Source organism: Brassica rapa, chromosome A07 (assembly GCF_000309985.2).
Source record: "Brassica rapa cultivar Chiifu-401-42 chromosome A07, CAAS_Brap_v3.01, whole genome shotgun sequence".
NCBI classification, from domain to species: domain Eukaryota; kingdom Viridiplantae; phylum Streptophyta; class Magnoliopsida; order Brassicales; family Brassicaceae; genus Brassica; species Brassica rapa.
Genome location: NC_024801.2, coordinates 11652583 through 11670544, shown reverse-complemented (window position 1 = coordinate 11670544; position 17962 = coordinate 11652583). Strand labels below are relative to the sequence as shown.

General features: G+C 32.0%; 1 protein-coding gene and 1 long non-coding RNA gene across 24 annotated transcripts; one reads left to right on the top strand and one right to left on the bottom strand.

Moving 5' to 3' along the window:
* The first annotated feature begins 193 nt into the window (after positions 1-193).
* On the top strand, positions 194-2558 carry LOC103829047. 3 transcript variants are annotated; one of them, XM_009104705.3, is made up of 5 exons: positions 194-332; positions 652-984; positions 1108-1281; positions 1427-2212; positions 2300-2558. In XM_009104705.3, the coding sequence occupies exons 2-4, from the start codon at positions 658-660 to the stop codon at positions 2195-2197; spliced, it is 1272 nt and encodes a 423-aa protein (XP_009102953.1). In that variant the 5' UTR covers positions 194-332; positions 652-657; the 3' UTR covers positions 2198-2212; positions 2300-2558. The 3 variants fall into 3 exon arrangements, with proteins under 3 accessions (XP_009102953.1, XP_018508828.1, XP_009102954.1); XM_018653312.2 differs by lacking the exon at positions 194-332 and adding an exon at positions 343-562; XM_009104706.3 differs by lacking the exon at positions 194-332 and adding an exon at positions 354-591 and having other exon boundaries at positions 631-984.
* Positions 2559-5272: 2714 nt separating this feature from the next.
* LOC103829046 lies at positions 5273-7867 on the bottom strand. Of its 21 annotated transcripts, none has more exons than XR_625440.3 (8): positions 7566-7866; positions 7084-7484; positions 6883-6972; positions 6683-6758; positions 6349-6572; positions 6016-6252; positions 5724-5920; positions 5273-5625 (listed from the first exon to the last, which is right to left on the bottom strand). It is a non-coding gene; the product is annotated as an uncharacterized LOC103829046 (long non-coding RNA). The 21 variants fall into 21 exon arrangements; XR_004448996.1 differs by having other exon boundaries at positions 6883-6965; XR_625429.3 differs by having other exon boundaries at positions 6349-6758; positions 7084-7143; positions 7356-7484; positions 7566-7860.
* Positions 7868-17962: the final 10095 nt, after the last annotated feature.

Sequence of the window (17962 nt, the reverse complement as noted above, 5' to 3'; positions counted from 1 at the left end):
ACAAAACTAAAATTTTTAAACACCACTTAAATTGATATAGAGTGAATAATATATAGTATTTATAAATAAAAAAATTAAATATTTATATTACTAGAAAAATGATATCCTCTGATATGTATATTTAAAGAATTCTATTTTTTTGGCAACATTTAAAGAATTATATAATTATTATATTTATACGTAAGTTTTATAATATTTAATTGTTATATTTGTTGGTAATACAAAACGGTGTCATTTTAGAGAGAAAAAAAACAACCCTTGTATAATCCCCATCCCCCCCATTTCGAGCCAATGAGGGTGCAGAGGGGCGAGGGCTGCCGCAATCTAAATTTGTGAGTGGAGATTATTTGTCAATTTCTGGTTTTTATTATTCATCCACTCGATAATCGATTCATTGAACATTGCGAAATCGATTTCAAGTTTAGTTTCCTCCTATTGATTCATAGTGGAGAAAATCGATTGTTGGATCATTGATTTCATCAATGGATCATTTGGATCGTCGTCTGTCATCTTCTCTGATCATAAATAAGCTTAGATACCTGATATCGTCTCTGTTTTGAGCGTAAGTTAGGGTACTAACGTGTTTATAAGATTGTCGCTGTTAAAGCCTTGTCCTAACGTGTTTATAAGATCTTTCTTCTTTTTTTTCAGGAAAAGATGGTAGAGATCTATTCTGTTTGTGGAAAGTGGAAATTGAATGACAAGTTTCAATGGGAATTTCTGGTAGATTCAAACAAAGGAGGATCACTTTCTGAGGTAGACGAGAACGTTACATACATAGATTTAGTCGAGACGATTATCGAAGATTTTGGACTTGGTTGCTTGGTTAAAGATAGAGATATTACACTCAGCTATGAACTTCCACCAAGGATGAAAATAATGGTCAAAGATTCTCCACCGGTGTATATACGTAATGATCGCCAAGTAAGAACTTTCATTAGTAAGATCAAAGGAAATGGTGAACTGATTCGTTTATGTGTAACGGTGAGTAACTGATTCGTTTATTTTTTGTAATGATGTAAGAAAGTTCTCAATAAAAGGGTGCAAGTCATTTTTGTTTTTGCTCAGTTACTACTTTTCGATATTAATTTTTTTTTTTGGGTTTAGGTGAATGACAAAAACAACACGATTGTAGTTGAGAATGTTGGCAACAACACTCAATCCAAGACCATACACAATGAAGAGAACGCTGATGTAGACAAAACTGGGTGCATACCTGTGTTGGAAAATTTAGATGGTGGTTTGTATGTAAATGAATCTAACGTGCATGAGGAACAACAGGTAACATTGTTTTATAACTCTTTTTACACTACTTGCATAGTTTAAGCATACATTATTGTTTTATTTAAATGTCTTCCTACTACTCTTTCATTATTAAAATATCCTTCATATGGTTGATTTTTTTTTTATCGGCTTGGATGTGTAGGAACTTTATAGAGCAACTAGAAGTGACATGTCAGTTCATGTCACACACAACGACACTTGTTCTACTACTGGAAGTGAAAACCATCCCCTTCTTTTGCACTCTGCTCCATATTCTTCTCCGGTTTCTTTAGGATGTTCACAGTCGCCCGGAGCAACTAATGATTTACATGTGAACAAATACTTCAAAGACAAGCAAGACTTGATGCTCACGATGAGAAAATTGGCTCTCGAGTCGAAGTTTCAGTTCAAATCTCGTCGGTCAAATAAATCCAGAGTGGTATTAGGGTGTGTGGATGATAAATGCTGTTGGAGGATGCGTGCAACTAAGCATGCTTCTTCTGACTTCTTTGTGGTGAAGAACTATGTTCATGAGCATACTTGTGACCCAACACATAGAAATGCAAGCAATAGACAGGCAAGTGCGAAACTTCTTGGATCTTTAATCTGCAGCAAGTATGGAGAAAATAAGGATGGACTTAAACCCAAACAGATTATGGAGCAAGTTAGAAAGGAACATGGTTTACAAATCAAGTACAAACAAGCTTGGAGAGTAAAAGAGTATGCTCAGAATTTGATGAGGGGAATTCCAGATTCTGTTACTGAAACTTCATCTACACCTCCAACTAATGGACAAAGTAGTGAGCGACCGTCGAAAAAGAGGATGCGATCAGTTAGAGATTTTGGTACACCAAATTCAGAATCTCGTAAATACAATTGCAGCAAATGTGGCGAAGAAGGACACAACAAAAGTACATGCAAAGTCCCAAAATGATGAACTTTTAAGAGAGTAAGTGCTTTTGTTGTTATTGTATGCAACTGGTTACCATTTTCCGAGTAACGTTTTTTAAGAATACGTTTATTCCATTTGTTGCAGATGTGGCAGAGAAGAATACCGCAAACATGCTCTACACAATTTAACTATGATGAAAGTTTTAAAAGGTTTAACATGACTTTTAGTTTCTCTGTTGTTACCGAGTCCAGTTGGTTAACTGTTATCTTGAACACTCTGAAGTAGCAGATGATTGAACAATTACAAATTAGTAAAAAAGGTTTGTTCATGGAGAACCTCAAAAAGAAACAAGCTGGGTCGTTCTTGCCAAACATAAAATTAGACTTCTTATTTTTTGTCTTAACCTATGACGATTTGCTCTCTCAATTGGGTTCATGATTAGGCTAATTGGGCTCCTCATTTGGTTACTGCTTGGTTCAAGTTGCCTCTTCAGTGAATCTTCCTTTCAGCATATTACCTATAGTGGGTTCTTGTTGTAAAATTTGGTGGCTAAAGAGAGAGCAAGAGTAGCCACCAAACTCTTGAGCATATCCAAGTCCATGCCTTTGATTCTTCTTGTTTCTACCAACCACATATTTTGAGATATTAAAATGATATACGAAAAAATATTTTAGAATCAAAATGTGATGTGTAATTGTAGGGACCAAAATGCAAACAAAAAAAATATAAAATATAAAATTTGAAGTTTTAATTAGTGAAACTTTAAATTTGAAGTTTTGAGTAATGAAAATTCAAATATAGAGTTTCACTCTTCAAAACTTTAAATTTAAAAATTCTTTTTGTAGAGCAAAAACTTTATATTTGAAGTTATAGAATGTCTTTTATAGATGCTCATATACAATGTACAAACCTAACTCTTTTATTTTTGAAAGCTCACATACCTAAGAGAAATCATCTATAGTGTCCTTCTATCTCAATGGAAAAGTTTAAATATCCCTCTTCTAATTATAATTTCTTTTTGATTTATTTTTAATTTGAAAATCAATCCATTTAACAATTTACTCCTAACCCTAAGTATAAAGTTTGTTCAGTTTCATTTTCTTCACTTTCGTTTTCTTTTTTTTTTCTCATCTTCTTCTCTATTTTCTCAGTGATTCTCCCTATCTCTTTCCTGTAAACTACAACTGTTTGGCTTCTCCATATTTCTTTTTTTGTCTTCATTCATTTGAGTTTTTATTTTATCTTCATTCATGTAGATTTTTCTTTCTACGAAATATCAGATCCTAGATCTTAGATCTCAGCCACCGTCACGTTCTTTCATAAAGACTGAACAAAAACTTAAACTGACGACAGAAGAAACAACAACCGCCAAAATGGAAGAACGGTGTTGATGAAGAAATCTGAGTTTTTCTTTCAGTTAGGGATTTTCTTGTTTTTTCTGGATTTTTTTCTTTATTTAAGTTTGTTTCTTATTATTTTTAAGTCATGGATCTATAATTTTTTGTATATCGTTGTGTGTTTCTTTGATTATATGTGCATAAATGAATTTATTAGTAGAACTCGTATAACTTGGTAGAACTGCATCAGTAGAACTAAGTGTAAGTTATTCAGTAGATAATTAAAAATAAAATTTATAAGATAAACTATATATTGACAAAAGATAAATAAAAAATAAAATAAAACATTGTTTAAGAGATAAAACAAATGAAAACAAATAATCAAAAGTCAAAACAGTTACATGTATGATTCCATAGATAATTAAAAAAGAGTTATTAACACTAAAAAGCAATTTTAAGTTTTTTATATCACAACTAGGATCGGCCCGCCCTACGGGCGGGATATACTTTACTTCTAATTTAGATTATTATTTTTTTCTATGATTTTGTCGTTGGCGTTTTAGGTTTGCATTTGCAAAAAATGTATATGTTAATGATTTTTGTCTTTTAGAAAATTTTATGTGAGGAGGAATTATACGTGATAAAATATGTTTTGATTGTTTACAATAGTTGTTTGTCCAAAAAAAAAACAATAGTTGTTTCTATATTAATGAGAAGGTATTTTGTTGGAATTTCTAACATTTCAACTTCTTCACCGTTCTCAGCGTTGTAGTTGGTTTTATACTTTCTTCCGCCTGGTGTCATCATCGTGACGGAGACTTGAGATCCTGAATTTCTACTATCTCTCCCATGAAAACATGTGCGTACAGTGAATAAATATAATAAGGAAGACATGACATTCCAATATTGTAATTTTTATGCTGGAGTTCGATTTATTATCTATACGAACATAAACCAGGAGAAAATATATCTTAATTCATTTTCTGACTCAAAAGACAAATTATTAAGAAAGAACAATAAAGATATCTAAAGAGGTAGAAAACTAAATTTGCCAAATTTGAATTTGAGGAATAGTAAAGAATGAACCTTGATGAGCGGGTCAAAAATGGCCAAAAGCTAAATCAAGAAACATTTGTTGTAAAACTTCATATAGAGAGTTTCATATACAACTTTAAAAATATTGTATTATTATTCTTTACAAAGATTCTGTGATATATATTACATAACTTTTTTCTATCTATATAAATTTTTCTAATATTTTATCCATTCAATTCTTATTTAGTTATTACAATTTTTCAAATGCAATTTTTTATAAAGAAATAATTTATTTTTCACTAAATTATAGATGTGTAAATTTTTTTTTATTTGTTCGTACAAATCGTATCAAATATCCAAAATGAAAACATATTTTATTAGATGGTGTCAAAGCAACTTGAATTGTAAAATTGTAATCTAGGCAAATTATGAATATTAAACTCATAAATATGGATGTCCTCGCATTGAATCTTATATAAGAGAGACGAAGTTAAAAGTGTGACCAATGTCATCTTTCTACTATAAACATTGTTAGAAATTTGTGTTTGTTATTTAAACAAAAAAATATAAGGTTTTAATGGCAGAATTACATTGGAATTCTTTTTTTTTATAATACCACTCAATTCAGAAACAACATGAGGCTTGAATTCGATTTCAAAATGGAATTTCAAGTCAATACTCTGAAAGTTTAAAAAAAATATCAAAAACCAACAAAGACAAAATTTAATGCATACATGGCAGCATATAATATTCCAAAATCAGCATTATTCAAATCACCATGGAGGACAAACCAAAAGTTTAAGCAATTGTTAGATACATGTTAGTGACTATAACATAACAACAATGGCGATGTACAGAGAACACAAACCTAAAGGTCTAATGCCAAAATAAACAAACAACAATAACAGTGAGTTTTAACACAATCCAAAAAATATCAACTCACAGTTTTGATATAACTCAAAAGAAACTTGGTAATAATCGTAATCCTCCTCAGAAGCTGCAAGTTTCTGCTTCTTCCACTTGTAAGCAGCTTCAAGAATCTTGAGATTTGTTGTCTGCGATTCTTCTGGATATAGGTAATCAATGTATTCTTCATACCTGCCAAAGATTCCAACAAAATGTTCACATTAAGCCTTCGATCATCAAAATCGAAAGATATCAAACTTGAAAAATGATATATGAATTGCAAAATGTACTCTGTAGACCCATCTTCTCTAGTGGTTGTTTTTTTTCTTCTTGGGATTCTTCGGGAGATTAGATTGTACCACACTCACATCCTCGAGATTACCAAAGTTGGTCTACATGTTAAGCCAGTCTTCCAATAGTGTAGCTCATTCTTCTTTCAACTCTGGTGCAGAGTCTTTGTAGTAGCTGTTGGCTCTCTCGAAAAGAGCTGAGCAGAAGAAAGAATATAGAGAGAAAAAAAGCAGTTAATATATATCTCAAGGTTATAATCAAAATTCATATAACATGTAGTTTTAAAACTACCTCAGGCACGTCTGATGCACTCTTTTTTTAGTTCAATAGCAACTATTTCTTCTTGGTCTTCCTCTTCCTTGTCTTCTTCTTCCTTGTCTTCTTCTTGATCCGCAGCATAAGCTTCAAACTTTGCAAAACTAACCTACACCGCCACACCTTGTAATGCCTTGTGTGGTCCTATAGTCGCTCATATAAAGCTCACGTCCTCTCTGATTCTCCTTCTGATATCTCAAAACCTATATACGTCTGCCACAAAAATAAAATAAAATTTCAATGATCCAAGCAATTCAAAGTCTGAGAAATATTTTACTTTTTTTGAATCTATTGGACTGAATATTTTACCTTCCATAGCAGTTAGGGCATGTCAAGTGCTGACTGAGAGATTGCAAGCTCAAAGATAGTTCTAGCTAGTTCAGTCTCAGCAAGAGACCTCTCTAGCTCAGCGTATTTGCTCCAAGCATACCGTATTTTGCTTTCCTCTGTAAACTTCCTGCAACAATCCACCACAAAGCACATGTGCAACTCTGTTGTCCTTCACTGTACTCCACTCCACAACAGTAGCAAAACTCATGCCCACACATACAAAGAACACAAAGAGATATCTCAACATTGATATAAGAAACCACAAAGCCAAACACTATATAGATATGAAACGTTCTATGGGTGTATGTCTTACCGGCAAGTCATGGTTGCAGCCTTGAGAAATTAAAATCATTACACGACATTGCTGACACCGTCTCTGCCTCTTCTACCTAGCCAAGCGATGCAATATGATATCAGCTTGATATATTTTATGAGCCTGAAGAATCTGAAACTCTTCACTGCTCATAGATTCACGTCAAGGAACATTACGGTCCACACACGCAAACCACTCACAGAATGGACACTTCACACAACATATATTCTCTGTCTGACTACAACAGCTATTCTCTGTCTGACCACGGTCCACACACGCAAACCTTAAAGCTTGGTCAAGATCATATAAAGGATCAAGCTTTAGAACAAACCCATTTTATTGAAACGAAAAGAAAACAAAGAAAGTCTAGAACAGTTGTAAAAAGACAGTCTAGAACACACCTGCTGCTTAGATAGCTTCTTCAAAATTTTCTCCTTAATATAAAGTAGTACACAATACTTCTTCGTTTGCAGAAACATATGACCATGGAAACACAAAGTGATTAAAGCATTCATCCTTTTATCTAATCACTCGTCAAATCACAAATCAAGCACCATTCAAAATGAAATAAAAGCAATGGTTCCAGGTTCGCTTGTTGCACTAAGAACAAAACAAAATTTTCATTGAAACATCAATTTTACAAATCTAAATGTGAGTTAGAAACAAAACTCACAGAGATAGAACCTAACCCAAGAAGCGCATAAATTACAATCAGGTCGTGATCTATGGAACTGAGACATGAAGGAAACAGGTTTAAGATTGACGCCTTCGGTTAAGTTTTCGTGACGCTTTGGAGATTCATCTGCAATCGAAATCAAATTTAGTCAAAGGCAAGAAACAAAAAGGTGAAGCAGGTCGAATCAGATGTCAAATAAACCATCACCTAAGAGGGATAATTTGGAGACGCAGCGGCGAAACCGGAGACGCATCGGTGAAGCCAGAGACGCAACGGCAGATGAGCCATATGCATATGGAGTATATATGATTCGTCGTCCATCGAAGCCTCTTCTCCTCCTCTGCTTATGAATACAGCCGTTTCCACGTTCTTCGTCGCAGCCGTAGGGTTGGATGAGACCAAGATGTTAAATTTTAATGAAACGCTGCTATTTTCCTGTTGGACACGTGTCAAAAAACCATGAACTGAATTATCTATGTGGCATCCTATGTGGACACTCTAGGAGAGAAAGAAACCCTTCTTTATATATAAAGATAAGACAGTTTATACTCCTATGACACTTTCTTTTTAACTTTTACTAACACTAGAGATTTTGCCCGGGCTACGCCCGGGGCTATATACAAATAACATATATTTTATATGTATATTACAATATATTACATCTATGTTATAAAATATAAAATAATAAATTGAATTAAAATGAGTAAAACTCACAATTTGTTGTCTTCTACTATCTAAAATATGTATATGATAGTGAACTATGTGAAATTAATAAAGAATTTTTTAAACCTAAGTTATTCTCAAAAATATTTTTACATATTTAGTTTATTATAAAATATATTATTAATCTCAACATCAAATATAATTTTTTGTTATATGTGTTATTTATATCATGTGTATGTTTTTATATGTCTCTTATTTAATATTTTATAATATTCACTGAAAATATGTGATGTTGAGATTAATATATAAACTAAATATGTAAAACATATTATAAAATATATTATTAATCTCAGCATCACATATTTTTATATATCTATATTATATATTTTTTCTTATGAAATCTGTTTTTTTTTTAAATTATAATTAGTAAATCTGATTTAAATAAAACAACATTTATAAATTTTTATTATAATTTTTTTTATCATAAAATATTTAGTTTTATATATTTATTTAAATAAAACAACATTTAAATGTTTATGTGTTACTTATTTAGTTTATTATAAATATTTGATGCAACGATTTGAGAATTAATATTTGATGTTATTGTTTATTTATAAAACACGGATAAAACAGTATATGGTTATGTTAATCAGTAAAAGATCATACCTACTTGTTGAAGAGCTTCAGTTCAAAGCCAATACAGAGCTCCCTGTTTCTTGTCTCCCATAAGTGGAATAAACTGAAGTGTAACTCTGAGTCAGAGAGGTCTGGTGTGATGGCGTTGAAAAATAGAGCTACCGGAGACTTGGCTACAGATTTTGCCGGTTGAGTTTGCCTTGCAGGAGGACGTTTTATGGATGTTGTTGAATGAGCTTGGAGGTCGGAAAAAGTCTTTATATAGGAGGAGAGACATGGGGAGTCAGAACGATCATATCAATTAAACTTAAAGGAGTATAAGAGAAATTTGATAGAAGAAACAGGAATGGAGCAGTATATAAAGAATGAGAAAAAAAAGGAGCTGAAGTGAACCATAAAGAAGTAGTATTGATGGATCGATTAAAACTCAGTCGAAATGGTTTACGGGGAGAAGCCGAAGTGGCAGAGGAGAAGAAAGAAGACGAAGTGGTAGAGGAGGCGAGAAGAGACACGCGACTTCAGCTCTGCGTCGTAGACCTATGTCTAATTATTAGATGATCTAAAAGCTCAATCCCAAATCAAAAGAAGCCCACACATAAGTCAATTCAAAAAAAAATTTAAGCCCAACCCAAAAACGAAATGTTCTGATTGGATGATTATTTATGTTGATGTGAACATGTTAGAATTGGAGATTATCTCCCTTTTAGTATAGTATAGATATTCCATCCATTACTAACTAAAGTATAACTAAAACACAATTTGTAGGACCCACTAATTTCTCATCTTCTTTCTCTTCTTTTCTTTTCAAGATTTTTTTTTTTTTCAGCTCATAAACAAAAACAAAAACACAATCTCTTCTTTTACAGCTTCTCTTCGCTGTGCTTCCTAGTCCTTATCCGTGACTGATGAACCTCAGTTCGATTGCGGTTTGCCTTCTCCTTCGCCATAAATCAAGACGACCAAGCTTCGTCTTCCACATCGTACTCCGCACAACTCAGCCTCCTCGGACTGTGAGATAGTATGTCATGGTAGGTGTGATGGTCGGAATCCACTGCGGTGTTGCACAGTGAAGCACTGCGGTGTTGCACAGTGAAGCTCGGGCAACAATGGAGCTTTTCTCACATTTTTACATTTAGTCCTTTATTTGTTAGGTTATTATCAATTTGGCCCAAATTATTAAAATTTTTAATACATCCTTTTTAATTGTCCAAAAAGTTTAATTGTTCAATTCAATCCCTATAATATGTAAATATGAATTTAAAATGTAATATAACATATATGTACATAAAATTATTAAATATCATAATTTGAGATATGTACAAATGAGTCCTTGTACATGTATCTTTGGGTATAATATTGTACATGTGGACAATAGAATACATGTGTACACGTTGATGATATTTGACACACTGAGTAGCTTTCAAGTATATTTGACACACTGTGATTTTGGGTTTTAGGTTTTTAACCAGACAATGTGATTTGCGGTTTTAGTGAAAAAACATGATTGTACGGAAACATTACTTTAATGATATACAATGCACATAAAACACATATAAACAAATACACCTGTACAAATGTACACATGTACACATATATACATGTACAAATTTATACATGTATGCATTCCAGACCCTGGTTATGGAATTATGTATGTAAATATAATATTAACAATTAAATGCTACTTACATAATCTAAATTAACGAATTAAGATGCAATAGCAACATCTAAGTGCTTATATTGTATATATACATCTATTTCATGGTGTACATATGTACATCAACTTCAACGTGTATATGTGTACACTACATATATTCTTTCTATATAAATAAACTGCACCACAATTGCATAAAAGATCACAATTAAAACAAAATTGTCTGGTTAGATCACAATTAGATATCATGTTTTCCACTAAAACTGCAAATCACATTGTGTAGTTAAAAACTCCAAAATCATATTTTTAATGATAATTGAAAAGTACTCAGTATGTCAAATATCGTCAATATGTACACATATATTCTACTGTCCATGTGTACAATATTATACGAAAAGATACAAGTCAAAATATGTACACAATCACTCTGATGTATAATACAAAATGAGGTGTACACATGTACAGTCTGAATGTAATGTACACACGATTTTTTTTTCATTAATGTTGCAAAATACGAAAATAACTTCATCTTCTTCCTTAGCCATTTTCGACCAGAAACCCTACTCTCTGCCTATCTCGCCTATGTTCCACAATTCTTTACATCTCTAAATTGTTTTTATGTATTTTTACCCATATGTGATAGCTTTCAATCCTAATTCATGGCTTTAATCCTTAAAGTTCAAACTAAAGTGATTTTTTTGGTTTATGATTGTTGAACGATTTGTTCCATCAAAAATATAGCTTGACATATCTCAAAAGATAGATTGAATAATAAAAACACTGATTATAAACATACTTTCTTCAAAAAAAAAATCAGAAAAAACAACATCCATTTTACAAAAAGAAATAAAGAACTCAAGAGGAAGAAAAGAAAAAGATGATACATGGGACCCACTTCCTTTTGTTTGCTATGAATAACCGTGAATAAATCCTACAAAAGTCAGATATTAAATTAGTTAAAGCGATATCATTTAGGTATAAACTTATTTAGTTAGTTTATAACTAAGAAGTAAAATTGGTTAAGAAAAACTACCCTAATAGCACAAACTGCCTAAGAGTGTAAAATAAACTCATAAACTGTCTTTAAATGTAATTCTCTCATTAAAAAATGTATAAAGTGCATATTGACAAAAATGAAAATTATGTATTTTAAAAGATGAAAATATATATTATAACTTTAAAATATATTTAATCTGAAAATAATTCCCCGCTTTAGAAGAACGGATCAAAATGAATTTGTTTATTAAAACTAATGACTCATCTTAAAATTGTGGAAAATTTGACTAATAAAAAAATTCACTTCTCAAAGAATAATATATAGATAGATAGATATATTTCTTTAAAAAAAAGAATAACTTATATATATATATATGTGTGTGCTTTATTATATATTAATGGAACCATAAAAATCACAATCATTTTGTTGCAGTTAATGGAACAATTAACATATCGTGAGCATTTTATATGATTCGTCATTTGTTACATTTTGTTGCATATTTGCTAACACATTATCCTATAATCTTGTTTTATATAAGGCGTCAGGAAATATACATAATCTTGAATATAGCTGCTATTAATTCTCTTGGGAGACCGGAGGCTTCTCATTTGAGTTTGGTTTCATCCAAAACATGGTTTATGATATCAATGATAACACATGTTATAAAAATAGTGGTCTCACATGACCATGGTGGGACGGCATTGAAATACAACGTAAGAGGAGACTTGCCGGATAATATTGAACTGATTGCATGGCCATCGATTGAAGCTGTTGAATAGAGGTTATATATATATAAGTGTGCTTGGCAGGAAAACTCAAAAACAGGTGGAATGGGATGGATTATCAAGAATGCGGAGGGTGAAGTACTCATGAGAGGATCAAGCAATCGGGCGTTTGTTTGCTCAGCCCTTATGGCGGAAGCTCTGGCAATTCGAGACGCCCTCATCAAAGCTAAAGAACTCAACCTTCATAGTATCCAACTTTTCTCGGACTCTCAGGTCCTAGTGTCGGCCCTGCGATCAGGGTTGGACGTGATTGAGATTGCAGGTGTCCTTCTTGACATCAGGAACTTTGCCACTCTCTTCTGTCCTCTATCTTTTATTTTTGTTCCACGCCTAGAGAATCGTCAAGCTGACTCTTTAGCTCGAGCAGCTCTTGAACGTTTAATTGCTGTGTAAACTCTTTTATTTAGTAAGGAAGTAATTGGTTGACAAAAAAAAAATATATAAGTGTGCTTTATTTAGAAAGTTATATTTTAATTTAAATAATTTATTGAAATGATTTTTATTATAAAATTTTATAATTTTAATTAAAATATAATAGATATATTTTAGTATTTTTATAATTTCAATTTTAAATTTTTTTATTAAATAGTTTACTTTTGTATATATATTGTTTTAAAAAAAAATTTACCCTCCCGCAACCGCAAACGCTAGCTGGAGCCAGCTTTTGAATTTATGAGATTCGGAGCGGTTTGAAGCGGTTTAAAGCGATTTGAGTGATTGTTGCAAACCGCCAACAACCGCTACCAACCGCAAAAGCTGCGTTTGCGGGTGGTAACGGAAAAACCAATCTCCTCCTTAATCGCTAATGAAGATAATAGTAAAGAACATAAATGAATAATTAAGAGTGGGTTGTGATTAATACTCTTTACAGACAGAAACGGAGGAGGGTTCAAGGGATTTGGAACGTTGAAGACGAAGTAGAAGAATCGCAAACAACATCGGGACTGACTGGTTCAAACGCAGCGGTTGCGGTTGCGGTTGCGAGAGTTTGTGGATGCGGATGGTTGCGGTTTCTAGCGGATTTAAGAGATTTGTACGACTGGTAATGTGGTTAAAAATTGGTGCTTTTGCGGATGACTTATGACTGGTTAACTACCAAATACGGTAACAGTCAAATAATAAATTAACAATATTTACATTTAATATAATTATAAAAATATCAAAAATCATAATAGTATAATAAATATAAATTTATATTTAGAAAGTTATAATTTTAATTTTTGAAAATTTATTGACTTTGTTTTTATTATAAAATTTTATAATATTAATTAAAATATAATAGATATATTTTAATATTTTCATAATTTCAATTTTAATTTTTTTATTAAATATTTTTACTTTTGTATATATATTGTTTAAAAGAAAAAGAAAAAAAGTATACCCTCCCGCAACCGTCCGTAACCGCAAACGCTAGCTGGAGCCAGCTTTTGAATTTATGAGAGTCGAAACGGTTTGAAGCGGGTTAGAGCGATTTGAATGATTGTTGCAAACCACCGACAACCGCTACCACCCGCAAATAGTCCTCTGAAAATCAGGTTTCGATAGAGGTTTGGGTTTCATATAGGCCATATAGAGTTAGTTTTAATTGGTTTTTAAATGGGCAATTAAACATAAGGTTTATTTGTAGCCAAATCCAACACAAATTATCGGTATAACTAAAATAACTCGATGCTAGGCTGACATCCTCCTATATATTAAAAGAGAAGTCACTTTAGTGATTTATGCTGAGGTGACACTCATATAGAGCTTCTCAGGAAAAACGTTATAATTCTATTGGCTGGTTTTTTTGAATTTTTCTTTTTCATTTATTTTAATCAATCGCTTATGTAGACAAGCCCAAAACTATTGTCGATTTCGTTAAGCCCATATATAGCTAGGGGATAATAATTATCGATTTAGTTTAGCCTTGGGTACCCGTTCGGATCGGATATTTCGGATTTTCGGGTATTTCGGTATAGAGTTATAGAACCCGTTCGGGTATTTCTGTACTTCGAGTTGGGTTCGGGTATTTTTAGTTCGGATTCGGTTATTTCGGATCTCATTCGGATATTTAGATTTTGAAAAAAAAATTAAAATTTTCATTTCTCAAGTTTCTTATATTTAAAAATATAACTTTCAGTTAACTATTTTTTTATTTTTAATAGATTGAATAGTTAATAGATTTGGACATAACATTTTAAAACTAAAAAGGCATTAATTTAGTTATTTTTTAAAATTTCGAATGTAACTTTTTGTTAATTTTTTAAATAAAAAACTTGACATGCATTTTAAGTGAGTAGCAAATCATTTTTTTCGTAATTGTATGTATATCATATGAACTTAAAGTATGTGTAGTATCAATATAAATATTTTATATAAAATGAGAGATGTAAACTAAAAATATAAGGTTAAATATACATATGTTCGGTTATCTTCGGATATCCATTCGGGTTCGGGTATTATCCGTACGGGTTCGGGTATCCAAACTCTCCTTATTCAATACCCGTTCGGGTATTTTGCTACTTCGGTTCGGATTTCAGTTCGGGTTTTTCGGATCGGGTTCGGGTGTCACTTCGGATATCGGGTAAAGTGCCCACCCCTACTAATTAGGTTGTTTGTTTTTAATAACTTACCTCTCTAATATGAATTACTTGCGCAAGTTGAAATCATTAAATATGCAAATAACTTATTGACAAAATTTGTTTTTAATAACTTACCTTTCTAATATAGATTATTTGCGCAAGTTGAAATCATTAAATATGCAAATCATTTATTCACAATATGGATTACTTGCACAAGTTGAAATCATTAAATTTTATCGATTTAGTTTATCTTTGGGCAAGATTTAGAATTAAGACAAATATTAAAAACTTTCATTATTATTCAAACGGTAAACATGGCATGTTGATATCATATTTATTATATTGCTTACAAAATATTTTAATATTTCTAATTAGGTTGTTTGTTTTTAATAACTTAGCTTTCTAATATGGATTACTTGCGCAAGTTAAAATCATATCATATGCAAATCATTTTTTGACAATACACATTTAATATCTTTCTTTAAACGATTTTATTATTTATTGTGCAAAATATTAAAATTATTAATATGAGAATAAATCGACTGTATATATATAGGAGACACCCAAGGTCTTAAAATACAAACATTCTCTTTTCATTCTTTAAAGTATTATTCCTAAATCTCTCATCTCATACTATTAAGGTATTACGACAATGATGTTTGTGTGCTAAAACAAATGTGTTTAGACGCAAAGGCTCCTCATCTTTAGAACTATGAACTCAACTCTTTGTGTCTTGTCTCCAAAAAACATGTCTGGTCTATCTTTTCCATGTGTTGAATACTGGTAACGACAATATGGTCTTCTTTTTATTATATGTAGACCAGGTCGTGAGAGTGATAGTGATCCAGAAAACCTTGATTGAACATGCTGAGAAGCTTCGCCAAGTTAAAGCAGTTCTTGAAGAGGTTCTTTAGTACTTTCTCTCTCTTTGTTGAATATTATCCGGGAAAGTATTACATAGTATCATTTAGTAATACTATCTTATATCATTTTTTGTTGTTGAATATATTATCTTATAAGTAAGCTAGCATTATGCATTTTTATTTAATTCATGAGGTCATTTTCTCACAGCAGATAACCTTTTCGAATAGCGCAGGGAGAAAATTTCTCAGGGATATACAGGAGGGTTCAACTGAAGGCGCTGAAGTGGGATGGTGAAGGCGAAGAATAAAGACCTGTAGAGGCTCTTATGATTCTTAAATACGGCGGTGTTCTAACTCACGCTGGTAGAAAACAGGTGTTTACATACTCTACCATTTAATTTGTCATTGGTATATATATATATATATATATATATATATATTCCAAATATAGAAGAATTGTTTAAATTATTGACGTTTAATTTATATATATATATATATATATATATTCCAAATATGGAAGAATTGTTTAACTTATTGACGTTTAACATCACTTGTCATATAATCTAACGAATATTACAAATAACAATTTATGGAAACTATTCTCGAAATTATTGAAAGACTAATAATGTTTGCCAGATGGGTTGTGATGAGTTAGGAGACCGATGACAGTATGTCAATTTAATATTATTTCATGTTCAATAAAATTTAGAAATTTATAAATCTATCAAATAATGTTAACCCGTCAAATTGCTTACAAAATTTATTTAATTTTTTGCAAGTTTCTAATTGAATTTGCTTTATTTATCGAGAAATGTACTTCATAATTTATATTATTTATGGATAATATTTTGATTTTTATTATATTTTCTTTTAATATGTCTACATAAATGTTTGTTTATTATTTATGGAAAAATAATATTATTCACCTAAAATAAAGAATTACGAAACATATACAATACAATTCTAATTAATGATAATATAAAATCTGTTACATCTAAAACTATACACTATTTATTCTATTTTTTGAATGAAAGTATCTTCGTAAACACATAAAATATTTTGTGACGTTGCAATTATACATACACACAATATCTGCCTCTTCATACTGACGTTACTATGTTCTCTTTCGTAAGGTACGGGCCGAGAGAACACAGGATGCGGACCGATCATGTTCTTATGCCCGCACAGGATGCGGACCGATCATGTTCTTATGCCCGCACAGGAACGGTCACCTAGTAGCATCTTAAAACAATTTGATTGATTTGAATTTCAATGCTTATGTGGATAGCTTAAAAACGCTCCCTCAACTTCTCCTATATATTGGGATGATTAGGATATTTATCAAATTTTTTTTTGTCAACTGAATTCATTGAAATACCCACGGGCTAGTACAATTGGGATCAGTTACAGAAAGGCCCAACAGACAAAATTAAAATACAGAATAAGCCCATTAAAGAAAGCGGTTTAGATCCTTATGTCCATCCACGTGCTTACATCCAAAGCTTCTAGTAGAACACGTATCAGACACGTGTCATCACACATGGAGCAGCAATCTTGGCCGCCTTGAAGCCTCCTCCGCCGTGGAATCTCCTACGTCGCTTCTCTAACTCTTTTATTCCTTTGCCGTTGAATCTACCTTTCTTCTAGAAGCATCAAGGCTTCATCACTGATTCCAATTAAGCAGCTTCTCTTCTATCACCTTTCTCTCTCCCTTCCGATCTTCTTCCTCCAGCGGTGAGAAGCGTGCCGCCGTCTCCGGTGAACTATGACGCGGAGACCTTGAGTCCGCCCCACTAAGGATTGACGGTAAGAGCAAACGCGATATTACTCCCACAACATCTCGAAGATACATCGATTGGTTGAGACAGAGATAAGAAGTTATATAAAGATGAAGCACAGAGAAACCACAACGTATCCGACCTAGAGAGTCGGAAGAAAGACTCAAGTTTAAAGATAGAGATAAGAATGATGAAAAGCTTCAAACTTGAAACAAAACACACCAAAAGTCCCGATTCAAATCGGGATTTATTATTGCCTAAGCAAAAAGTGATATCGCCGAGCGAAGACCAAAAGTCGATTCTGAGATCGAAAATATTTTACAAACAAAAAATCGATTCAATTACATAGAATCGAAGATAAGGCTTCTCATCTCCTCTTCTCCCGTGAAAGATCCGGAGAGAGAGAACGGTGAGAAGAGAGAGAGAGCCTTTTGATCATCGGATATTTATCAATTAGAAATGAAAAAATGAGCATCATAGTTTCTTGTATTTTTTGCACAGTATAAATTTATTTTATTGTTTGCATATGTAAGGCTGAGGTCAGTGGAACTAATCATTAGGCAATGCGTGTTGGGCTTTGAATGTTTAGGTATATTTGACTCGATCCTTTTTCAGCCATCTTTTAAAAAAAAAAAAATTTTTATAAGTTCAACACAAAATGGAAATAAGA

Bases quoted from the DNA above. Each gene is read 5' to 3' on its own strand.
- LOC103829047 (XM_009104705.3), top strand. From the start codon at position 658: ATGGTAGAGATCTATTCTGTTTGTGGAAAGTGGAAATTGAATGACAAG. The intron at 985-1,107 runs GTGAGTAACTGA...TTTTGGGTTTAG, and splicing joins TGATTCGTTTATGTGTAACG to GTGAATGACAAAAACAACAC. The intron at 1,282-1,426 runs GTAACATTGTTT...TTGGATGTGTAG, and splicing joins ACGTGCATGAGGAACAACAG to GAACTTTATAGAGCAACTAG.